Source organism: Sminthopsis crassicaudata, chromosome 2 (assembly GCF_048593235.1).
Source record: "Sminthopsis crassicaudata isolate SCR6 chromosome 2, ASM4859323v1, whole genome shotgun sequence".
Taxonomy (NCBI): domain Eukaryota; kingdom Metazoa; phylum Chordata; class Mammalia; order Dasyuromorphia; family Dasyuridae; genus Sminthopsis; species Sminthopsis crassicaudata.
This window is the reverse complement of record NC_133618.1, coordinates 46,645,267-46,671,883: the sequence shown is the minus strand read 5'-3', so window position 1 is coordinate 46,671,883 and position 26,617 is coordinate 46,645,267. Positions and strand designations below refer to the sequence as shown.

The window sequence follows — 26,617 nt, the reverse complement described above, 5'->3', positions numbered from 1 at the left end:
CTGGAATATTATCGCAGTTTAGTCTTATTTTGTGACCATATCAAAGCTATTGACTTTATGCCAACAACTATATTTGTGTTTTTAGGCACCAAACTTCGATGAGCAACAGTAAAAATCTAGGCCTCTCTAATACTGCAGAGTTGTGGCCAGTAAAAACAAAGTTCTATGAAAATACCAGGAAATAGAAACTCTTTTCAAACAGTCATCCAAAGACTTCTTAGGTCTCCCTAGTGCCTGAGGGTGGTTCTGTAGGTCAGGGTCCAAGGTATCCCTAGAAGCAGGTCACACTGTATGGTATTCTGCCCTCACCCCCCCCCCCCCTTTTTAGACAGGTAATATCTAATTTTTAAAATTACCATTGATTCAGCCCTGAGAGGAAAGGGGTTACAGAAACACATACTACCCTTTATGAGTCTTTGAATTGGAAAGGGTAATATGCCTTTCGAGTGTGTTTAAGGGGAAAGGATCATTGTCCTGCTATGTCTGTGGACAGGGACATACAATATGGGGACATTAGGGCTGATCTAGTAGATAGGGGACAAACATGCCTTTTAAAGGAAAGAAAAAAAACCAATGAGACTCAAAGTTGTTTTAGTATTTAGACTCTCTTCAATTACAATCTACTCAGAAATGGCAATTTATTCATCCTGTTACATAGACTTATGCACTGGCTATGAGACAAAATGTTCTTCCTTCTTCCAAGAGGGCCCAGTTCATAAAAGATGTATGAAGTTTTTCTGTATGCCAAACACCGCATGGTTTGAATCGTCCTCTCTCAAATGTGTGTGGCTCCTGCTAGTTTTAAACAAACTTCCCCTGGGACTTGTTACTACAGCCCGTACTGATCTGCTGGTAGCAACGGTGATTTGAGGGCTGTTTCCTGTTCTGCTTTGCCACCTCACAGGGTGGCTCTGAAATGTTACCCATGTCTGACAGGAAGAGAATATTCACGGCACTAATTATTGCACTGGGTTCAGGGAAGATAATTGAGCATCTTCATTCAGATGCTCAGGTTGTAGGCTATGCTATGAGGACGTATTGAAATTCTGAGTCTTCCAGCAAAGCTGAAGCAAAGCCTCCCCACTCTTAGCCAACTCCCCTTTCTACATGTTTGATGCCCAGTAGCATCCTCTTCTTAGATCTCCAAACACTTCTAGGGTTATATAATTATATGAACACACAGTTTCAATGTTCTGTCTTGCCCAGGTTTTGGAGCAGGAGGGGAACATAAGAAGGGGAGGACAAAAACAAAACAAATTTGAGGCTAGCAAAATCTAGCATTAAATAAATGAACACAATATGCAGTGGGCCTCAAACTTTTTAAACAGGGGCCAGTTCACTGTCCCTCAGACAGTTGGAGGGCCGGACTATAGTAAAAACAAAAGCTCACACTCTGTCCCCGCCCTCAGCCCATTTGCCATAACCTGGGGGGGCCGCATAAACGTCCTGGGGCCACACAAAGGTCCTCAGCCCGCTGCATCTGGCCCGTGGGCCTTAGTTTGAGAACCCCTGTAGGAATCTTTTAAAATTTTGTTTTGTGACTTCCTACTTAGATAAAAAGTGCCCTTAAAAACCAATCTCCAACAACTAAAACAAAAAAAACCCAAACCAAACCAAAAAGCATTAGACACAATGTTCAAGTTTATTTCCCAAGATGCACACATTCTGTGCCTACTTTAAGTCAATTGATGCATTTCCTGAAACATTTTAACAAGTTTATGAACACTTTCTCAGTATTATTTTAGATTCAAGAAAATCCGAGGTGACAATAGAAACCTTTGTCCCTGAAACAGCCAAGAACTAACATTAAATTTGTTTTGATCCATTCTTGACTGGCCTACCTGTTACCAAGGGTGATAAATAGAATTTGTTAAAGCAACAGTTGTTAAAGCAACCGGTAGCTTTGGCTTAGTGGGGAGTGGGGGGCGGGAGGGAGAGAGAAAAAGTGAGAAAGACAGAGGAGAGAGAAGAGAGGAAAAACGGAGGGAGGGAAACACTCTGGGACAATCTAGGAACCTGGGCAAGGCAAACTAACTTTCTGAGGTGATAAATCGCGGAGAAGGTGCTGACCTTGATTTGCCAATGGAACCATTGGCCTAGTTCCTCTCCTAACTAGTCCCTCTCCTAATTAGTGCCTCTCCTAACTAGTCCTTCTCCTAACTAGTCCCTCTCCTAACTAGTCCCTCTCCTAATTAGTTCCTCTCCTAAGGAGTCCCTCTCCTAATTAGTCGCTCTCCTAATTAGTGCCTCTCCTAACGAGTCCCTCTCCTATAGTGCCTCTCCTAACTAGTCCCTCTCCTAATCAGTGCCTTTTCTAACTAGTCCTTCTCCTAACTAACTAGTCCCTCTCCTAACTGGAGTTTAGCTTCTCTGGTAAAAAATGACCCGGGCCGGCCCGGTGGGCAGAATCCTCCCGCTTTAAAACCACCCTGTGTCTAACGAGCGAATGTCGGCTCCCTTTTCCTCCTCCTCTCATTCCTTCATTCCCCCCAAGCCTCAAACGCACAGGGTACAGCGCCCGTCCCCTCCCGGGACCCCTGGATTTTGCACATCTTTATTTAGACCGACAGCTAAGAAGCCGCTCCGGGGCTGCGGACCCCCTGGGCAGGCCTCCCCGCAGCGCGGGCCTGGGAGCCGGGCAGGCCGTATAACCACCTTCTACAGGTCAGTGCAGATACCTTTTCCCTCTGCCGGGGCCCCAAGGCGTTGACAAGTCCCCAGGCACCCCCCGCTTCCCCGATGCTCCCCCCCTCCCCCCGGCTTTCGGCCCTCTCCCAGATCGCGAGCAGCCGGGACAGCGGCAGGAAACAGATTGTTGATGCTGTTCCCTTCAGCGTCGGCCCTCCCCCCGCTCGCCGCCGCGGCTCTTCCCTAGTCGCCGTCTCTCCTCCCCCTGCTCCCGGGGCCCCAGGCGCGTGCGCGGAGTCGCGCCGGGGGCGGGGCCCGGATTCCTGTCAGCGGCGGCGGTGGCGGCGGCGGCGGCGGCGGCAGCGGAGCCCGTCAGTTTTTGCCGAGGAGAAGCTCGCTCCGGAGCGCCGTCGCCTTCGGCCCGTCCTTCCCCGCCGGCCCTCGCGCCCTTCCCCGTCGCGGCTTCGGCCGAGCGGGCTTGCTTGGTTGCGGCTTCGCTGCCGGGTGGGGGCTGCCCGCGGCGGCCTCGGAGGAGCGGCAGCGGCGGCCGCCCTCGCCTCGCCTCGCCTCGCCCTCGTCTCCCTCCTCGACCCCTGGCCTCCTCGGTCGCTCACCGCCCCCGGCCCGGTGTCCGAGCTCCCGCAGAGGAGGTGCCGCCGCCCCCGCCGCTCCCCCCCCGCCCTCGGGCCGGGCCGGGTCGAGCTGCGATGCCCTCGGACTTCATCTCATTGCTCAGCGCCGACCTCGACCTGGAATCGCCCAAGTCCCTGTACTCGAGAGGTGAGTCACCCAGGCGGGGGGCACCGCCGCGGGGCCGCGGGGACCCGGGGGGCACGACTAGGAAGCCAGGATGGCATGGGCCGTGGAGGCCACGGCCAGGGAGCTAACGTGGCATGGGGCCAGGGCGGGCACGGCCAGGGAGCCAGGATGGCATGGGCCCGGGGGGCACGGAGAGAAAGCCAGGATGGCATGGGCCCGGGGGGCACGGCCAGGAAGCCAGGATGGCATGGGGCCAGGAGGCACGATCAGGGAACCAGGATGGCATGTGGTCCGAGGGGCAGGACCAGGGAGCTAGGATGGCATGAGGGCGAGGGACACGGCTGGAGAGTCAGGATGGCATGGGTACTGGAGGGCACGGACAGGGAGCTAGGATGGCATAAGGGTGAGGGGGACGCCGACAGGGAGCCAGGGTGGCGTGGGGGTGGAGGAAGGGGAACACGGCCAGGGAGCCTGGATGTCATGGGGGCGGGGAGTCACGGCCAAGGAGCCTGGATGGCACGGGAGCTGGGGGACATGTCCAGGGAGCTTGGTGGCACGGGACGGGAGGAGGGAGACTTGCCCAGCGAGTCGGGCCCGGAAGGCACCGTCGAGAATGGCATAGGGTCGGGGAGCACGGCCGGCGAGTGGGGATGGCATGGGATGGGGGGAAACACACGATCCGCGAGCCAGGCCCAGGGTTATTGAGGAGACGAGCCGCGAGCCAGGACGGGAGGGGGAGGGGAGGTGGTGGTGGTGGTGGTCCACAGCCACGAGCCAGGTCCAGGGGGTGGGGATGGAAGGCGCTGGGCAGAGCCCAGAGGCGGGGGTGGGGGAGAACGCCAGGCCCTCGGGGTGGGGTATTTTGGGGGCCGCTGGGCACTGGCAGAGATGGATTGGAATGGGGGACTCCCGGGGATCGATGGGGGCCTAGGAGATTGTCTTGGGCAAAGGAAGGCGGAGGGGGATGTCTCCGTCCTCCTCGCTGCCCCCTCGTTGGCTCCCCTGGGCCGCCCGGGCTCCCTCGGTGCCTGGCTGCAGCCTGCCCTATGCCGGGCCCTCGGCTCAGCTCGTCTCTGCGGCATTAATCGCTTTTCGTATCTCCCCTCCCCTTTCTCCTCGCCTCCTTTCCACCACCCCCCCTCGCAGTTCCCCCTCCCCTTTCCGCCGCTCTTCCCCTGCGGCCGTCGGGCCGGGGCCTCCCCGCTTGCTCGGGGATTACTCACAGCATCCCCCTCTTCATCCCCCTCCTCCCTCCCTCCCCTCTCCCCCTCCCGGCCGGCCGTATCTCCGGGCTTGGTCAGTGGCGGCGGTTCCTGCCAAGGCCCTACCCAGGAAAGTTGCCCTGGCTGGCCCACTCGAGCTGGCTGCTGTGGCGTCGTCCCTGTGTCTGGGCACGGAGAGGGTCCCGCTGTCTCCCCCTCTGAGGTTTTATCCGGCCGGCGCACTGCTCCTTCCCTAGCGATAGCCCCGGCCTGTCTGCTCCTTAGCGCTCTGGGGCAGCCCCCCAGACCCGGCTCCTTCCTCCTCGTCTTTTAGCCCGGGAGAGGCCCAAATTTTCATCTCCCTATCTCAGAAGCAGCTTCTGGGCCCGGACTGATTTATTCCTTCCCTGCTTTCACTTAGAGGTATGTTTCCTGTGCAGAGAAATGTTATCACTCTGGCTTGTTTCTAGGGCGTCAGTGTAGACAGACTCCCCGGTCCCCTAAATCCTTAGGGTTTTTGTCATCTGCAAAGGTGGCATTAGAAAGGCCCCAAGCAAACTCCCTTGACTAAGGCCCCTAGAGAATTCCCAGGAGCTGAAGCATTAGGACCTGAGCTTGATGTCCGATGAGGTTAAATTCCTATACTGGACACCAGAAGAATGTGTCAGAACAGGTTTCCTGTGCAAGGGGGCATCACACCAAAATTCTCCAACTATAATATTAACCATCTCTTAACCCACTTGTAAAAAGAGAAGAGGATCGGATTTTAAAAATCCTTTTGTAATGTGAATTCTTCTTTTTAGTTTTGACTGGGCTTAAAAACAGCCAAGAACGATTAAATTATTTTACTTCATTTTCACCAAAATTTTCTCTGAAGAGGAGGAAAAAAAAGAAATTAAGATTTCTTGTTTTATATTGATTGAGATAAAAAAGTTTAATTAGAGCTGAATAAGAGGTTCTGGTTAGTGAAAAGTTAGTTAAATGAAATTTGCCCCTGAGTTTGTACATAGAACCCAACTTAGTAACTATAACCATTGTCTGTTGCTCTGGTGACTTTAGTTGTCTCCTACCATCATGCTGAGTATATAATGGCTTTTTAGGCAACAATATCTGAAATTGTATGGAAATATGTAATTTGGCTATCAGAAAGAAGAATACCAACAAAATGATGTTTCTTAAAAAATTGTTCTATAAGTAGTAATAAAGTTAACAGATAGGAATAGTAATTCAAATTACCGAAGAGTGGCATACTAGCTCTGATATTTGTAGTATAGCGGTTTTATTCAACATAAAAATATTCAATGCCTTTTGTCATTTTTTAATATCCTCTCAAGTCGCACCCACTACTGAATTTTCCTAGAGCTGGATGTTGTCAGCATAGTGCAATTTCAAAGTATCATGTCATTACGCAAAAACTTTCCTTAAAATGGAGAAAAAAAAATTGAAATATAAGAAAGTTTGAAATTTTGCAAACTCATACAATCTAATTTTTTTAACCAGGCCATTTGATCCTTCCTTTTAGAAGGATATTGGAATGGCCCTTATTTACTAGGTTGGTATCAGTAGTGGCCTGTCATATTTTCAGATTTGACTAACAGTGAGTGACTTGAAGAAACCTGAAAAACATAAAGGAATAATTTAAAATTTTGTTGTTGATATCCTTTGGGACTCTCAGGTAAAATTTGTGCCTTTTCAATAAAATTTATCAACTTTTGCCTTTTATGGCCTAATAATAATACCATTATGGGATTTCATAACCGATAGGAAATTTAAAGTGAAAAATAAAAGTATGGGATAGTAACTGATGAAGTTAATTCTTTTTAGATGGCTCATTCACATTCATGTGAACTAAAAATAGACTTGTTTTATGGAGCATTTTAAGTTCTTAAAAAAAGTTGGTTGTTATCACATTCATTTTAAGAATAAAGCGATTGTATATAATAGATTTATAATTTCATGTACAATTAGATTTTTTAAAAATTATACTGTTATGGAAATGCTTTATTTCATGAATTAAAAATAAAATTAAAAATTAAAGAAAAATAAAAAAGAATAAGGAGAATCAAGTAAGCAGGCATAGAATTATTAGTTGAGATAGGATTTTTACAAAGGATCTGAGAGTTATACTGACATTAAATTACATATGTGTAGAATAATTTAAAAACTTGAATGTTAACTTTAGTTGGTTAGTGTATTGACATTTTAATATTAAATCTAGGTAAAATAATCTATTGTGCCTCTATAGGACAGTAATTACTTTGAGGAAGGTTTATTGAATACCTGTGGATTATAAGTAGTATGTTGATCAATGGTTATTTTGCAACTTGTCTTATTGATGATTAATCTAGAGAATAACTTCAAAATAATTTCAATATGAATTTAATTTTGTTATTTTATTATTTTTGGCATTAAGTTGTTTTAACAGAGTAATCTGTATTACTTTAAAAAGTGCTCACATGAGCACTTAAGTTTTTCTTTTACAAAAAATGTTAAGTGTATAAAGTATTAAAGACATTTTATAGGTGTTCTTTGACCCTCATTTTATTTAGTTTGTGATCATTACTGAAGTTTTTTTTAACTGTGTGTGTCCATTTCTGTAGCAACAAGTCAGTATTATAACCTTACCTTATTATATTATTATTTTATAATCAGAGTTCAAGTATGAAAAAAATCAGGATTTAAGTTTGGAAAGATGATAGGGAATGAGAAATAACAAAATGATGACTGTATGCATATAGAAATAGTAACTGGACTACTGATTGCTTTACTATAGGGAAATTTTAGATAAGGAAACTGTCTACCAAAGCAGGCTGCCTTATGCTCCTTAACCAAGGAGTATTGTCTTAGAGAAGTGTCTAGAAAGCATTGAGTGCTAATTTCTATATATGTATGTGCCAGTGGTACCTGAACCCAGCTTTTTTCAGGTTCTGAGGCTGGTACAGTATCTACTGTGTCACACTGTGTATATTAAAGCTAAATTCTTTGATATCATTTGAAGATACTACTGAGTTTTTGAAGGTATAAATAGGTCTTTTTGTTTCTGTACATTCTCATGTAATTTTAATTTAGAACGATTCTTAGGTATTGATTTTTTGATTTAATTAAAAAATATTTATTAAATGTTCCTGGTGTGCAGGGCTCTGTAGTAGATTTTCTTAAATCTTAAACTATATTTTTTATATTGATAGAAGTTAATATATGAAATGAACATAGTCATGGTTTTCCTTTGCTTTGATAAAGGGTAGTATTAGAAACTAATTTTCTTTTGGGATTGGCTATTTAATTTATACTTGCTTATTCATTGTATTAATTTTAAATAACAATTATTTTTTAGAAAACAAACACTTCTAACAGACCCTCTGACACATAACAAAAGGAACTCCTTTTATGCTTCTTTATCATTAAGATGGGTTTATCAATAATCATTAAGTTTCTACAGGAATTTGATTTTTCTTCTTAGATGAAGACTAATTTGTGAAATGATACAAAAAGGCAGAATAGTATAGTGAAAAGATAAGTGATTTCCTTGAAGCCAGGAATACCTAGTTTCAGGTTTGGCCTGTGACATTTTGGTTGGTTGACCTTTGACAAATCTAAATGCTTGAGGGAACTCTCTAAAACTTGAATGTCATCTTAAATTGTTGAGAGAAATTTTCCTCACATGGATGTTTTATATTAATGCTATATCACAGGTCAGTTCCTATTCCCGACATTGCAAATGTGGGTGCCCATTTTGTCCATCAACAATTGTAGCATAATGGTAATTCCCTATTCTAGTTTCTCTTTGCCTCTTTCCTTTAGATCTAATTTAAATCTAATGTAAAGAGAATCCACTTTAGCATGTTTTTTTGATTAAGCTGAGGGCTTTTGCCTTTTGTATCTGTGGGCACAAATGTTTATTGGTTGATTTGTTAATACCTTTTCTTGTTATCAAATTTAAGACTTAGAGTTTTTTCTTTTCTTTTTAACTATTATTCTCATGTTACTAGTTTATGTACTTTTAATTTGTATAGCTGCTCCTTATAGTTCATCCCCAACAGGATCTCTGTTTTACTCTCCTCCCCCCATCTTTTCCCCTCTTCCCACACTTTTTAAGTGCCTGCTTTGTACCAGGTAGCTAACTTGCTAAGTACAAAAAAGATAGCATCTATTCTCAAGGAACGCACCATCTATTGGGATGGGGGTGGGATGGGGAACAACTTGCAAATAGCTATATACAAGCTATAGAGAGGGTAAACAGGAAAAATCAATGGAAGGAAGGCCCTAGATTTAAAAGGATTCCAGAAAGATTTCCTGTAGAGGGTGGGATTTTTAGTTGGGACTTGAGGAAGCCAGGAGGTGGAAGATGAGGAAAGAGCAGGCAAAAGCAGTATTTACTTTTGACCCAATAAAGTCCTAAAATTCCATTTTGTCTTTTTAAATTGTTTTTCTAGGAAAGAAAAATTTCTACATATATGGAATTTAGGAATAGTTCTGTGGAAAGGCTTTGTAATACTATTTACATAATAATAATAATTTAACATTTATGAAGTATTTTAAAGTTTCAAGGTGCTTTATGTATGTTATTTCATTTGAAATTCATAAACTTGAGGTCCAGGAACTATGGATTATTCCCATTTTAAAGTTATCTGGGAAATGAGATTGTTGTTTGCTTACAGCCACACAGATTGTATTAAAGGTAGAATTCATATTCAGGAATTCCTTATTTTAAAGTGTAGTACTCTAACTACAACCTTTCCAGATAATTAAAAGCTTGGCTTTCAGAATGTGGGATTCAAGTATCTAGTCTAAGGTAACCTCCTAAAATCTTTTTATGGGGTATTTCTCTACCTTCTCACCCCAAATATGGTTGATACTAACTATGGAGTATCTTTAGGGAAAAAACTTTGGAGTTATAGCTGGCTTGGAAAATATTTATTTATTGTTGAGGCATTTGGAGTTAAGGGACTTACCCAGGGTCACCCAGGAAGTGTTAAGGCCTATTTTGAACTCAGGTTTCTTGACTCCAGAACTGGTTCTCTATCAATTGCACCATTTAGCTGCCCTTAGAAATGGTTTGAAAACATCTGTGTCAATCAATATAGTTTGAACTGACTTAAGTGATTTTGATTTTTTTATTTTGATTATGATATGTTATCAGTACAAGATTACATTTGCCTCTGGCAAATATTTTACAATTATATATTGCCACTGACCCAAATGAAAACCATTTAAAAAAGTTATATTCACACACACACACACACACACACAAAATTCCTAGGGCAGCTAGTTGGTATATTGGATAGAGTACCAGTCCTGAAGTCTGGAGGACCCGAGTTCAGATCTGGTCTCAGACACTTAATATTGCCTGGCTGTGTGACCCTGGGTAAGTCCCTTAACCACATTGCCTTAGGGGGGGAAGCTATATTCCTGGATTTCCCGTACTGGTAATTTTTGTTGGTACTAAGGTATTCTTAACTAACATAGAATGAATTTTCTTATGAGATTTTGCTAGAAAGATTTTATGGTAGACATTTTAAGCACAAAATAATTTATCATAGCTATTATACTTATCATTTATAACCAAAGTTATGTTTTAGTGATAGCCCAATCTATTTTTGTTTGTTTGTTTCTAGGGATCTGCACTGTCTCTCTTGATTTTCTGTCTTCTGATTTTGTCTTTTCCTAAGCTTTTATCAGACTGTTAAGTGTTGACATTAACATAGGGAATATTTAATTCATGATCTATTCCAGTTTCCCTTCTTAGTGCCATACTTCTGTATCTCATAAAACAGAAAAGAGAACAACCCAAAAAACCACATTATAATTACTAATTGCATTATAGCTTACATTTAAAATAACAAGTAAATAAATAAAAGGTATGAATTAGTACTTAAGTTTTAATGAGTGAGGAACTTAAATATTTGACAAAAGCATTGAGGTTGTTTGTTTTATCAGATTCTTAAGTAAAGTTGATACTTTTTGTAATCCTATGTTATTATCATCCACATTTGTTGATGAGGTTTTTTTCCCCCCCCTGGGTTTTGATTTTAGAATTATGTACTTTATTTATAATCAGGATTCTTTTCTTTTAAAAAGGCATTAAAAACCACTTATTTTTAATTTAAGTGAACTGGAAACAATAGTAATACCTAGTGGTCAGGGCCATGCTTTCAAAGAAGTACAGTGAACTGTTTTTTAAAATGAATGGAAGCACTCCCTACTCCCGGATATCTCCATCAGCCACTGAAACTGAATAGGGGAAAATGGGAAATGCAGCAAAAAGTAGGATTCTTATATGTATGATTTTTCTCCTTGTTGTCATATTAGAAAATTAAGATGATAGTTTAAAATATTTAAAAATTATGTAGCCATCCTTTTCTTCCCTGAAAATTACAATCATATACATCAGTGGAAGTTTAAAGATTTTCTTCCCTATTTAGCAACAGCTGCTGTCAAAAATATAACTTGATCTTATGGCAACTAGGACTATGTTTTCTTGGATTTTGAACTGAAGCATGTAACTTTAGATAGATATGTAGCTATTTTATTTATTCTTATTTTTTAAGGAGGCTCAGAGATTATGGTACTGGAATTGTAAAGAGAAGGATTTGATCCTTTTCGATTTTCTCAAATGTTTTAATTACTAGCTGTGTGACCCTGGGCAAATCACTTAATAATCTCAGCCTCTGTTTTCTAATTTGTATGTAAAATGGAAATAATTATGGTATATACTTGATAAGATTGTTATGAAATCAAATGGAATAACATGTAAAGGACTTTGTACACCTTGAAGTGCTATTTGAGTGACACCTATTATTATCTAAACAATGATTTAGGGATTTGATTTACTTTTGACTATCTACTTCCAGCCAGGAGTATTATTATTTATTTCCTGTGGACTTTTACCAAAATATTTCAGATTTATTTGCTGATTTTTAAAGTGTTATATAAAAAAGTTTGCAATACCAGGAATACTTTGTTGATTTATCTTTCTTAAAAAAAACAAAGCAAAAACAAAAACCGAACAACTTGATTATGGTTTTAGAAAATCCTCAAAAGAAAAAAAAATAAAGGATAATGGTAGAGCTAAGAATTATTTAAGATAAAGAGAAATAATTACATTTATTGACTTTTGCAATAAACCTTAACTTTTAGATTTTTAAAAAGTTTCAGTTTGTGACATGATTTAATTACAAGTTCAGATGATTTTGCTATGTATTCTTTAATTCTTCATTATGAAATCACATTTTTATCACATTGAATATTGTTAAATGTACCTTTGATGAACAGTCCATATTTTCAATTCTTGATCACAGTCCATAAGTTTTCAATGGAGTTTAAATCATTTGAGTTCCCAGTACATTGAAGTATATTTATTGTCTGTATTTCTTGAAAAAAAAATTCTTAAGTTTTCATGATTTATCGCATAGTGTTAAGGTCATGTTCCAGGATTCATATAGGGTTTTCTATAATTCTGAGAAGAATTATCAGAGAAGCAGTTTGGGAATAAAATTTCCAGAAAGCTGAAAAAAAATTTAGAGTGGCTGTTTTATAGTCTGATGAAGATGGTAGATCTTAGAGGTTCATCTATCTGATTTATTCTGATAACATTTTTGGTATAGCCTTACATGAAAAAAGTGATTTTCATTAGTAAAAATTCTCTCTCCCCCTGCCTCTTTTGGTACTTTTAGTATTTCAGACTTCAGTCTTTGTATTGTCTTGCCCGTGGCAAATTTTTTTTTCCCTTAGAAAGGAAGCTGCCAGCAATTTCTATAAGGGGAAAAAAAATTGATATTGTTTTTAAAACTTTATCCTCACTTTTTTCCAATAATAAGAAATTCAGACCACTACAAATTAACGTACTTACAATATAAAATTTTACATAGAATTAAAATGAAGGTGCTGGTGCAGAATTTATTATATTCAGCTGAAATAAAAACAAAACAAAACAGGAATAACAATTATGATTCTTTGAAAGCTGTAGTAAGAACAGACTTGATTAAAAGAGATAAGCAAGGAAATTGCAATACACTTAAAAGTGTTAACAAATCAATATCAGTGTTTATTACCGATAAAGGCTGGGAGAAATACACTGTAAAACTGTATTGGTGGGGGAAGTCTTCAGTTAGCCTTTCAGACTTCAGACTTTCAGACCAGTAACAAAGAGGGGAAAAAAAGAAGTTAAAGACCTGAAAAGAACTTTAGAAAAATTAAGAGATGATAGATTTCTATTGATTATTGAATGGGAACAGAAGGAATTTTACTTACTTTTCAGCCATGCATAGCACTTTGGCAAAAATTAACCATGTATTGGGGCATAAAAACCTCATGAATCAATGCAAAAAACCAAAAAATACTAAAAATAATCCTTTGTGACTAACCACGATGTAATAAAAATTATATTCAATAAAGGGACTTTAAAAAGAATTAAAAATTAATTGAAGACTAAATTTAGCTTAAGGAATTATTGACTCAAATAACAAATCATAGAAACAATAAAAAATTTCATCAAAGAAAATCATAACAATGAAACAACATACCAGAATTTATGGGAAGCAGTTAAGTAGTCCTTGGGAGAAAAAAATATATATCTAAACACTTAAATCAACAAAAGAGAAAGAATAAATCAGTAAATTGAGCCTGTAGCAGCAACAGGAACAAAACTCTAGAAAAGCAACCAATTAAAAACTCAACTAAATGTTAAATAGAAATTCTTATAACAAGAGATTAACAAAACTGAAAACAAAATGAGCTTTTAAAAATTAAGGTGATAAATATCTAGTCTGATTTTAAAAAAGGAAAACCAAATTGTTTATATGAAATGAAAAAATACATAAATTCATAAGGAAATAAAGATTTAAGAAACTCTTTTGCCTAATTAAATGCCAATGAAATTGATAATAGATTATATGAATGAATATTTATAATAAAAATATAAAATGTTCAAGAAATAGATCATTTAAATATCTTAATATCACAAAAAAGAAAGAACAACCTATAGATGTATTCGGAGGGGGAAGAAGGGGAAGATAGAAATTTTAACATCAGATGGATTTACAAGTGAATTTTATTAATCAAAGAGCAGTTTCAGGATTAAGTAAATTGTTTGTAAAAATAAGCAAAAAAAAAAAAAAGGAATAAAAAAAGGGAATAAAATCCTGATATAAATATAGTTTTGATATTTAAATCATTGGGGACAATACAACACAAAAAAAGAAAATACAGGGTTGAGTTTTTTATGCTGGAGTTTCTGAACTTTATTTTTCTCGAATATTCTAATAACTATATTTCATTACAAGTAGGTTCCTTTTATAATCCTAAACATTTTGTTCATTTAAAAGCAATAGTCAGAGAAGAATGTGCAGGCTTCAGGGACTGCAAAAAGACCCTTAAGAATCCCTACTTTGGGGTTCTCTAGATAGACCATTTGCAAAAGCAGTAGTTTTGCTTCCTATTTGCCTTTATTCTAACCCTTCTTGTCTTATATTTGGCATTTCAAGAATTCTATTAAATAGAAGTACTGATGATTTAGTACCCTTTCTTTTATAGACTTTTAAACCATTCTCTTTTAAAAATAATGTTTGCTCTTGGTTTTAGGTAGATACCTCTCATGTTAATTCATGTTCACATTCTCCTAACCTTTCTATTGTTTAAACAGAAATGAGTGTTAGATTTTTTAAAAAATCCTTTGCATAAGCTATTGAGTTAAATCACATATTTAAATTTTTTTTGTTATTACTGTGTTTTGTTATGTTTTTGGTTTTTCTTATATTGAACTAATTCTGCATTCCTGGCATAAACTGAACCTAGTCAAAGTATATAATTTATGCCAATATGTTGTAATAATATTTTTTATCAATATTCATTAGGAATATTGGTCCAGTGTACTGTTTTTATGCCATGAAATTCTTTGGCATTTTGGTGTAGCCTCTCAATTCCTTTTCAGAAGATGTTTTTAAATGTATAAAATAAAATATACAAGATTGCAAAAGAAAACAATTATAACAATAGTTATTAAACTATTAAAAAAATTCTTAGACCTTAGATTAAGAACCTAAAGTCAGCTAAGAAAGTTAATTGTAATAATAACTTCAAAACAGTTGTAGCATATATAACAAATGCAGATAAAGTGTGAGTACTTTTGTATATACTACCAACACATAGGAATAAAAATTTCATTCAGAATAACTGCAGTATGTTTAAAATATTTGAGCATCTATCTACTGAGATACATAATAATAGGGATATAACTGCAAAATACTCTTTGTAGAACTAGACCTAAATAATTAGAGAAATATCAGTAGTTTAGGCTGAATTAATATAATAACCAAAAGATTACTTTATAGAGCTGGGGAAAATATAAAATACATCTAGAGGAATATAGTGGCAGGAATCTTAAGGGAAATAATGAAAAAGAGCTGTATGGAAAGGGACCTAGCAGCATGAGTTATCAAACTTTACTGCAAAGTAGTAATTGTATAAAAATTGGGTCCTAGTTAAGAAATAGGTAAATTAGTGAAACTAATCAGGTGCTCATCATACAAAAGCAAATGAACACAGTAACTTAGTGTGAAGATAAAGACCTCATCAGCTCCCCAGTAAGAAGCCAGTGACATATTATAGATTAATCAGATACCTCCAAGTATCAGGACCCTCTTAAGAGCTTTGTTTGTTTTCTGAGAATTAGTTAGAATATTTCTGAGCAATAATTTATCATTTGTTGATAAATTTTGAAAAATTAAATTATATTTATATATAATTTTATATAATTTATATATTATCTATTATATAATTTTAAATTTTTGAAAAATTGTACCTTTGTGCTTCTGTGTGATCCTCTTTCATTGTGGGCTTTAATAACTTGACTTCCCCATACTAACATCCATTATGATATCTTGAATAATCTTTGAAGTGTGCACTTTAAAAACTATATAGCTTTTCTGTTTCCTTAAAGTAATTTTCGTAAGCTAAAAAGTCTAGATTTAAAAACAGTAAAAAGGAGCAATGAAACAAATATGAGTGCATAGAAGCAAGGAAGGAATACAAGCAAGCATAAGTATTTAGAGAATATCAGCTATACGTTTGATACTGTGCTAAGGACTTTACAACTATTATCTCCTTTGAACCTCATAACAACTAGGTACGTCCTATTCTTATTCCCATTTTACAGATGAAGAAACTGGAGCTAATAGTAGTTTGATGATTTGGACAAAGCCACAGAACTAAATAAATAGCTGGGGAGATATTTAAACTCAATTCTGATTTACCAATCAAGCACTTTTACCTACTCTGCCACCTAGCTGCTACATGTTATTTCACAGTTCAGCTACTCTGATAATGCTGAAAACTATAAGAAGAGAAGTTATATATGATAGTTCTTTGGAGGAAAGCTTTACAATAAATGTAGCACAATAAATACCATAAAAAAGAAAACTAGTTTTTAAAGTTGCTGCATGTCTGGGGTGGCCAGGATTTCTTGCCTTAGGGGAATTTTAACAATTTCTATTCTCAGAGTATGGGGGGAACTATTTATTGTTTATGCTTTATTAATATTGTTTGAACTTACCTTTATGTGGCTAGGAATCATCTAACCCAAAAGCTTATTGTAGAGGTCAAGCTGACCTCAGAGATGCTCCAGTAAAGTCAGTTGGTTGCAGGAATATTTAGATCCTATACAGGTGATTCTTGGGACTTTTTCTAGGGTTTCAGGAACATGTTTAAAGTAATAGTGGTAATAGTCACTATCTGCTTAACTTGATAATTATTTAAATACCAGATACCATGGAACTTACTGCAACAGTTACTGCTTACACTGGCTGCAGGGGTAATAGAAAGACTTAAGTTATTTTTACCCTGCTAAAGTTTTCCCTTTCTTTTGGAAATTTTCAGATTCTTAGTTTAGGAGGAAATAGATAATAAAAGGAAGCAGGTGGCTGAGGCAACAGATGATTCAAAGATTTGAATTTTATGAACATGAGAAACTTTTTTGCCCTTTCTTGTTTTTGAACTTTTCTCTCCCAAGTTCATCAAACTTTCTCATAATATCTTTCATGCTATATTTTTCTTCGTATTTCTTCATCTTTTGTCTATTGTTTCCTCTGTCCCCCAAATTATATTTCATTCTCTCCATTATTTTCTACATTTGTATTTTTAGAAAACTCTTTTGTGTCTTTTTTCTCCTTTACTGATTCTGGGTTTCCAACCAGCTGGATTTGAGTATCTTGGCTGGCAGTTCTTCGCCGAAAATAGTTGCTTTTTTTTTGTTTTACCTTATTAGAGCCTTTTTTTTTTTTAAAGTTTTTTTTTTCTTTTTCTTGATACTCCTAAGTGATCACTATATTCTTTTTCATCTATTATCTCCTTTAAAGAAGTAGAAAATGTGGGGGGAAAAAGTTAAAACAGACGTGAAAAAGTTTCCTGATTCTTACAAATGTTTATAGAGTTTGGATTAATGAATACACATAAACTTATGAAGATTCTTCTAATTTCTAGTTTTTGAAATCTACTAGTAAGTCCAAGTTATATAGTATATTGTTAGTAATTCAGTGTTGGTTAGAAAAGTGATGAGGTAACAGTCACATAAATTTATTAGGTACTGCTTTTATATTAACTCCCAGAGCATAGTTGACCCTACTCTTTTTAACTTATGGACTTGAATTGCAATACATAAAATATAACATTTTAATTAAAAAACCTCATGGGTAGCAAATTGTAATAGTGTATTTTTGCAGAAGTAATTAAAATCTTTAATATTGCTTTTAGATGAAAAGTTATTAAAGAATGAATCCTTAAATGTTTCTGTGATCTTAGCAATATTCTTGTTCTCTCCAAAGATGCAGTTCTCAACCCCTCCTTGACTATTCATCTTGTTCAACTTGCTCATGAGAGCCCCTTATGTAACAAATACTGTGATACTTATAAATATTTAAATGTACTAAAGTTCATGTTTTATAAGTGATTTCCAAACTTTTTTTCATTAGAACATTAGAAATTGAAACAGTTTTATTAGCAGTATTAATATCTGTTAGTCAGGACATGGACAGAACTGAGAGGAATAATCAGGAAATTCATTCATTAGGTTCCTTTCCTTTTCTTTTTCTATCTTTGTTCATTTGTTTAAATGAATCATTTGCTTTAATTATGTTTGCATGTACAGTCAGTGAATGATAATGTTTTGAGATGGGGGCATCTAGGTGGCGAAGTGGATAGAGCACCAGCCTTGAATTCAGGAGGACCAGAGTTCAAATGTGGTCTCAGACACTTAAGGCTTCCTAGCTGTGTGACCCTGGGCAAGTCACTTAACCCCAGCCTCAGGGGGGAAAAAAAAAAAAAAGGATAATGTTTTGAGTTTTCATGAATCTTTCTTTTGGTGGTGTAACAAATGATTATCTTCCATTGTGTAATTGAAAAGAAAACTTAAATTTGCAAATTTTCTTCTTTCTCTTTTCATTACTTCTATTCTTTCTTTTCTTCTTTCTATTCTTCTCTTTCTGTCTGTTCATGTCTTTTATCTTTCTTTCTTTCTTTCTTCTTCTATCTTCTTTCTTGTCTCTCTTTCTCTCTCTCTCTTCAATCCTCTCTTCTCTCACATTCACTCTATTCAATTAATCTTTCTCAACAAACTTCTTCTTACTCACTTTCTCCCTTTCTCCCTTTCTCCCTTTCTCCCTTTCTCCTTTCTTCCTTTCTTCTTTCTTCCTTCTTCCTTCTTCCTTTCTTCCTTTCTTTCTTTCTTTCTCTTTCTTATTCATTCTTCTTCTTTCTTTCTTCAGTTTCTTTGTCTTACTTTCTTTCTTTTTCTTTCTTCTTTCTTTCTGTTCTTTCTTTTCTTTCTTCTTTCTTCCTTCCTTCCTTCCTCCTTCCTTCCTTCTCTTCCATCCTTCCTTCCTCCTTCCTTCCTTCCTTCCTCTTCCTTCCTTCCTTCCTTCCTTCCTTCCTCTTCCTTCCTCCTCTCCTTCCTTCCTTCCTCCTTCCTTCCTTCCTTCCTTCCTTCCTTCCTTCCTTCCTTCTTCTTTCATTTCTTTTCATTCTTTCTTCTTCTTACCTTCTTTCTTCTTCATCTATTCTTTCACTTCTTTCTCTATTTCTTTCTTCTCTCTATCTCTCTTCTTTCTCTTCTGTCTCACTCTTCTCTTCTCTCTCTCTTCTCACTTTCTTCTCCTCTCTTCTTTCTCATTCTTCCCTCTTCTTTCCCTCTTCCCTTCTTCCCTTCCTTCCTATCCTTCCTTCTTCCTTCCTTCCTCTTCCTTCCTTCCTTCCTTCCTTCCTTCCATCCTTCCTTCCTACCTTCCTTCCTTCCTTCCTTCCTTCCTTCCTTCCATCCTTCCTTCCTTCCTTCCTTCCTTCCTTCCATCCTTCCTTCCTTCCTTCCTTCCTTCCTTCCTTCCTTCCTTCCTCCTCCCTCCCTCCCTCCCTCCCTCCCTCCCTCCCTCCCTCCCTTCCCTCACTTCCTTCCTTCCTTTTTGCCCTACATTAGCAAATTCAAAAATAGCAATATTACAAATTAAACTTAATTGTATGTATAGTTCAGTGATGGCATAAGCTTAGGAAAAAGTAGAAACATGTATATAAGTAGGGGGATTCCTTCTCTACTTGAAAATACTCTAATCTTATTTAGAAAAAAAAATTCAAGGGAGGTCTCCCAAAATTAGTATACTCCAAATAACAAAATACACTAAATTGCTGCATTTGTATGAAAAAATTCTAAATTTCAAATACCTGGAATATTTTATGAATAGATTTTAGAGACTTTAGAATAACATGTCAAAGAATTGTAATTTTTTTTTCCATGAGAAAACTTGTTCCACCCATAATGACAACTCTATAACTTTTACCCTTAAAGACTACCTTGAAGCTTAATGAGGTTAAGTGACTTCTCCCATGGACACATTGGAGTAATTGTGAGATTAAGAATTTTGAGCCCAACTGTTCTTCAATTTACACAAATAAAGTATATAGATAGAAAGTCCCAAATCTTGAAAATTTTAAGCAGGCTTATGAATAAGAAACATATTCCAGAAATATACTCTAGTATCTCACTTACCCAGAGGTTCTTTTACCTAACAACTCTATCTGAAACATCTATGAGAACTAGGAAATAAATGAAAGTTAAATTAGAACTGGATTAAGTCATAGCAGGTACTTTTTTGCTCTAATATTGAATGGTTTTCTGAAAGTGATTTCTCTTCCAGGGACTTGATCAGATACATAATCAGGTTTCTCCATTCAGAGCCTATGTAATCTTACTGTGGACATATTTAGCATACTTTTAAAAAAAGTATGTAGACATCAAAAATATATGGACATTGTTCAAGATTTTAAGGAATATAATTTTATTTTTACTCTATGGTATATATATATATATATATATATATATATATATATATATATATATATATATATATATATAATTTTTTTTTCAAATCTTTCTTTTGTTTTTCTTGATTTTCAGATAAATTTGATTTTCTGAATAAATCGCTTTTCTATTCCCTATTTAACAAGCCATCCCTCATCACAAACAAAAAAACCACATAAAAACAATTCAGCAAAACCATTTAATATGTCAGTTAAGCCATTGGGCATATACAATATTTCATACCCTTGATGCTCCACTTAAAAAAAAAAATTAGGGTTTATTTTAATATTAACTCCTCCCCCCCCTCCGCTGGGGTTAAGTGACTTGCCCAGGGTCACACAGCTAGGAAGTGTTAAGTGTCTGATTTGAACTCAGATCCTCCTGTCTTCAGGGTTGGTATTCTATCCACTGCACCATCTAGCTGCCCCCAACATTAACTTTTTAAAGCTTGATTAAAAAAAATTGAGTTCTCCAACTTTTTGTCCCTCCTGCCCCTCCCCCACCCATTAAGAAGCCAAATAATCCAATATTCATAGATACATGAAGTCATGTAAAGCTTATTTCCATGTTACCTATGATACCAAAAAAAAAAAAAAAAAAAAAAAAAAAAAAAGAAGAAGAAGAAAAAGTAAGTAAAAAAAGTATACTTCAGTCTGTACTTAAGAGTCTAAAGTTTTCTCTATGGAGGTATATAGCATTTTACTTTGTGAAAATCTCTTGGAATTCTTCTATATTGTATTGTTTTGAGTAGCTAAGTTTTTATCATCATTACAATAATTCTATTACTATTCCATACATACATTACAATATTGCTGTTACTGTGTACAGCATTCTCTTTGTTCTGCTCACTTAACTTTGCATTAGTTCGTACGTCTTTCTTCTCTGGTTCTTCTGAAACCATACCTGTCATTTATTATAGCACAATAGTATTCCATCACAATCATTTACCAAACTTGTTCTGTTTCCCAATTGATGGGCATTCTTTCAGTTTGTAATTTTTTGTCAACAGAAAAAGAACTGTTGAAAATATTTTATACATATAAGGGCATTAAACTTCTTTTCTTTTTCTTTGATTTCTTTGTGATATAGACCTAATAGTGGTATTGCTAGGGTCAAGGAGTATGTACCATTTTATAGCCCTTTGGGCATAGTGCCAAATGGGTGGTAGACCAATAGGGTCTTGGTGTATCTATTTTCCTGTATCTTTTCTAGTATTTGTAATTTACCCTTTCTGTCAGGTTGGTCTGATAGGTATGAAGTACTACTTCAGGGTTGTTTTAATTTTCATTTCTTTAATCAGTAGTAGTTTAGAGCATTTTTTTTTAACACAACAATTGATTTTTTCCCCCCCTAAAAGCTGCCTATTCATATCCTTTGACCATTTATCATTTGGGTATTGGCTCTGATTTTTTGTAAATTTGGCTCAGTTCCTTATATTTTGAGAAATGAGACCTTTAGTGAAACTTATAAAATTTCCCTTCATTTGCTGCTTTCCTTATGATTTTGGCTACATTGTTGTTTTTTTTTTTTTTTTAAATTTATGGAAAACCTTTTTAATATGTATTCAGAACTATGCATTTTACTTACCCATAATCCTCTATCTTTTTTTGGTCATAAACTCTTCCTTTATCCATAGGTCTGATAGGGAAATCTTTCCATGCTCCTCTAATTTTCCTGTGATTTGACTCTACCTAAACCATGGACCCATTTTGACATCTTGGTATATGGTGTGACGTATTGGTCTACGCCTAGTTTCTGCCAAACCTCTTTTTAATTTTGTTAGGACATTTTTGTCAAATAATGAATTTCTTCCCTAAAGCTTAGATCTTTAGATTAATCAAATATTAGGTTACTGTGGCCATTTATTATTGTATGTTGTATGTCTAATATATCCCACTGATTCACTATTCTAATTCTTGGTCAATACCAGATTGTTTTAATGATTACCACTTTGAATATAGTTTGAATCTGGTACTGCTAAGCTACCCTTCCCTCATAATTTTTTTTCATTGATTTCCCTGATATTCTTGACCCATTGTTCTTCCATATAAATTTGGTTATAATTTTTCTCACTCTATAAAATAATTCTTTGATAATTTGATTGGCATAATGCTGAATAATTTAATGTGAATTGTCATTTTTATTATGTTGGTTCAGTCTATCCATGAGCAATTATTATTTCTCCAGTTATTTAGATTTATATTTATGAGAAAAGTGTTTTAGAATATGTTCATATAGTTCCTGGGTTTATATTGTCTGCATTTATTTCCATTATAATTATATACCACACCTTGTTCAGCCATTCCCCAATTGATGGGTTCCATAATTTTCAGTTCTTTAGTATCACAAAAAGAAGTGCTGTAAATATTTTTATACATGGAGGTCCTTTCTCCTTTTTTTGATCTTTGGGATACAGATGTAGTTGTGGTATTGCTGGATGAAAGGATATTTTATGACCCTTTGGGCATAATTCCAAATAGATCTTCAGGATGGTTGAATAAATTCACAACTCCATGATGGTGATCTTTTAAAGATTGCAGAGAATGCTATTGTTTCTCAGCCCTTAACCTCCAACTTTCTTTCTATATTTTTCTATCTAGTTATCTATGTGCCTGGCCTTTTTCCCTACCCTTCGGGCTTATGGGCTAGGACCATGCCTTAAACCCAAATCACTCACTCTCATATACTGACCTATAAAAGTACCAGACCAAGTTCCACTTGATCAAGTTTAGGCTTGACTGGCTTCTAGAGAATGTAAATAGCAGTTGTTTCTGTTTGGCCAGAAATCCTGAGGGTCTTTCTCTCCTAGATTTATTAATTTTTTTTGACTAAATAAAAGCAGCCATTCTCTGCTTCATTTCTTCTTTAAAAAAAAAAAATAATAATGGCCTTTTATTTCCAAAATATGTGCAAAGGTAGTTTTCAAAATTCACTGTTGCAAAATCTTGTGTTCCAAAATTTTCTCCCTCCTTCCTCTTTCCCCCTTCCCTTAGAAAACAAGTAATCCAATATAGGTTAAACATGTGCAATTCTAAACATTTCCACAAATATGCTGCACAAGAAAAACAAACAAACAAAAAAAAGAAAATATTATGTTGTGATTCACATTCAATTCCCACAGCCTTCTCTTTGGGTGCAGATTGGTCTCTCTATCACAAGTCCATAGGAATTAGCCTGAATCACCTCATTGTTGAAAAAAGCAATGTCCATCAGAATTCATCATCACATAATCTTCTTGTTGCAATGTACAATGATCTCCTGGTTCTACTCACTTCAGTTAAAATCAGTTCATGTAAGTCTCCCCAGGCCTTTTTAAGCATGAAGAACAAATAACAATTTTCCAGATATTGCTTTATTTCACTTTATTACTTCATATATGTAATTTGCCATGGTTCATTGCATTTGTGTACCAGTCCTAATTTATGAACATCTACTTTACTACTACAAAAAAAAGGCATATCATTTTAAAACTGTAGTTTAGATTACATTTTTTGACTTGTGGCAGATTTTCAGGAATGCATATGTTTCATTTAGTCCTCTTATTTAAACTGTGAAGGTAGTAGAGTAGCAGAAAATAAGAAAGAAAATGCTGAAAGTTACATGGGTTTCAGTTAATAACATAATAAATTGTTAATACTAATGATGTGAAACATTGGTATAATGACCATTGAATTGATACATTTTTGGAAGAACTGAACCATATCTGTCGTGACATTCTCTCATGAATGTGATAAAAAAACTAATGAATTGTAGGTAAATGGACGAATGGCCTCAGATAGTTGGCATTTAGCTAGCTGTATGATCCTGAGCAAGTCATTTAACCCTGATTGCCTTGCCAAAAAGCCAAAACTAAAAACCCTCCCCCCCCCCATAAAGTCAAAATGCTTATGTGTTAAAAACCAGATGACATCACATAAAATGAAGTTAACCATATCTTAAAATATAGGAAGTGATTGTTTACTGATGCAGGAATCATTTCAGAATCAGCTGTCTATTTAATAAGGTAATAAACTAAGTTTGGAATTGTGAAGACTCATCTTCCTGAGTTCATATCCAGCCTCGGATACTTAGTAAGCTGTGTGACCCTGAACAATCCACCTCACCCTATTTGCTTAGGTTTCCTCATCTTTAAATAAACTAGAGAAGGAAATGGCAAACAAATCCACTATTTTGTCAAGAAAATCCCAAATGAAATCGTGAAGAGTTGGACATGACTGGAAAATGATACAACTTGCCTCTGTGAGGAAATCCAAAACAGTCCAGAAAGCATCTCAACCAAGCAAAATTGGTTTATAGAGTGATTAGAAAAGGATGGATCTTCAGTGTGAAGGCAGATTAATGGAGAGATTTGAATTTCAGGTTGAGACTGAGGGATTTGGACCTCATTTATTGAGTAGTGGAGCTCTGTTGGAGGTTTTTGAGTAGTAGAGTGCCATGATTTTGCTCACTTTATTTAAGTTGCCAATTTATACATAAATTGAAGGCAAGAAAAATCTAACTGGAAAGCAGAAAATTCAGGGAACAGTTCTAGTGAGGTGAGAAGTACTCAGAGTAAAACAGGCAATAGAAATTGTTGGATTATCTGCTGACATGTTCTAGTAATAAGAAAAATCCTCAGCCTATGGGTGGCAAAGGAGTGTTTAAAGCTAAATGATGATCATTTAGCTAATGGATTTTGGGATGAAGTTTTATATGTCTTTATCTTAGCATTAGCATGTTTCAGTTTTGTAGGAAAAATCCAAGGTATTTTTTAAAAATTATTTTTAATTTTTTAAATTTGTGATGACTTTCTTTTTAAGATATTTGTAAAATAGTTTTTTCTTTGTGGTCTTGAAGGTTGAAAGTATTTTGTCTAGGTGAGGATAGTTTGGTGATTTTCCATACTGATATCCTTCAAATTCTCTTTATTTGCAATCTGTTCTTTATGGGAAATTATCTTGTATAGTTTCATAAAATGTGTGTATTTTAGATTCTTTGTTTCATTAGGGTATTTTGAAAATTTTATAATTCTTTAAATTTTCTTTCTTTGCTCTGATATCCATGTTCCAAATTTTTAATCATTTGTATAATCTGGGATATCTTTTTTTCTTTTCTGCATCATTCTATTCAATGAAACAAATTTTTAAAAATTAGGCTACTTTTAATATGGATAGGTAGAGAGGTAGCTAGATGGTGCAATGGATAGAGCACCAGCCCTGAAGTCAGAAGGACCTGAGTTCAAATGTGATCTCAGACACTTAACACTTCCTAGTTGTGTGACCCTGGGCAAATCACTTAACCCCAATTGCCTCAGAGGGAAAAAAAATGGATAGGTAGGTAGATAAAACATTTATTAAGTACTTAAAATGTGGCAGAAACTGCTAAGTTCCATGGAATTTAAGCACAAATATAAGCAAGACAGTTTCTATTCTCCAGGATTCATTTTAGTAGAATAAAAGAAAATGGAAAGAAGAATTGGGAAACTGTTGGGGTAGGAAGAATACTCACACAAGGCTAATATGGATAGTGATTAGACATTGAGAGACAGAATGCAAGTATGACTGAGATAAAGAGATTCACTGTAAAGTAGTGATTGAGGAAGAAAGGGAACCCCCAATGAGAAGAGAAGAGCCTCAATGACAAACCACTTTAAATTCAAAAACTATAATTTGGGCATGGAATACTGAGTTTTACTGGCATTGAGTTTTCTATTGGCAAGTAATGGGTTTCTGATGACTATTGCTTTCTTGGTATAGAACAGTTCCCAGTTCTAGAATCTTAGCGTAAGCATTAGTATACCATCATCCCTTGACATTAGTGTCTGTGATTAAGTGCACAGGACCTGCTAGAATGTGGAAAACTATGAATGACTATAGGCTCTACTCCAAACCATCATTTTTAATAATTCTGATCATATTTAACATTCAAACATGTAAAACAATACACAGCACCCCAAAAAAGTTGCAGTTTCTATGGAAGAGAAATTACTATTTTGCATATCATGTAGTCTTTATTTCCTAGTTGTAGCAACTGCTTCACGGATTTCCTTCTCTTATGAAAAGTGTAAGATATAAACAATCACTGTGGGATAAAATCACATGCCTGAGTCATGGTAGAGACAAAAAGGAGGCATTCCTAAAGAATATGTGGCCAGTGTTCTTTAGTGCATGGACATTTATTTATTTATTTGTTTGTTTGTTTGTTTGTTTGTTTTGTGGTGGTAATTGGGGTTAAGTGACTTAGGGTCATACAGCTAGGAAGTGTTAAGTGTCTGAGATCATATTTGAACTCAGGTCCTCCTGACTTCAAGGCTACTGCTCTATCCACTGCACCACCTAGCTGCCCCCACTGCACTGACATTTTTTACAAAATTTTACTTTATAATACATTTATATACATGCTTATAGTAGTAAATGATAGATTAGTAATACATACTATGTATTTATGTCAATATAATTTTCAGTTTTCTTTAAATATATACTTTATCTGTAATTTTCTGAAGTTTTCCTGCAAATCTCCAGAAATTCCCATTTGATTTTTGATGACCAATGTGCAAATAATCAAAACCGTGAATGTGAAAGTAGTGAATGTTGACTGTATAGTACAAAAGGTTTGATTGGGTGTGCCTAGTCTAATATTGGTGACTGCATGATGCAGTTAAACAAATCTTTTAATACTTGTTCATATTTCCCATTCTAATTGTTTCTAAATG

General features: G+C 36.5%; 1 protein-coding gene across 3 annotated transcripts in view; it reads left to right on the top strand.

Annotated features, from left to right (window-relative positions):
* The first annotated feature begins 2,961 nt into the window (after positions 1 to 2,961).
* NFAT5 (nuclear factor of activated T cells 5) overlaps positions 2,962 to 26,617 on the top strand; it is a 136,160-nt gene continuing 112,504 nt past the window's right edge. The window contains exon 1 of one of the 3 annotated variants that reach the window (XM_074286097.1): positions 2,962 to 3,408. In XM_074286097.1, coding sequence (XP_074142198.1) covers positions 3,336 to 3,408 — 73 coding nt within the window. In that variant the 5' untranslated portion in view covers positions 2,962 to 3,335. Of the gene's footprint in view, positions 3,409 to 4,885; positions 5,013 to 26,617 lie in introns of those variants that run through there. The other 2 variants (XM_074286102.1, XM_074286098.1) reach the window with 2 other exon arrangements.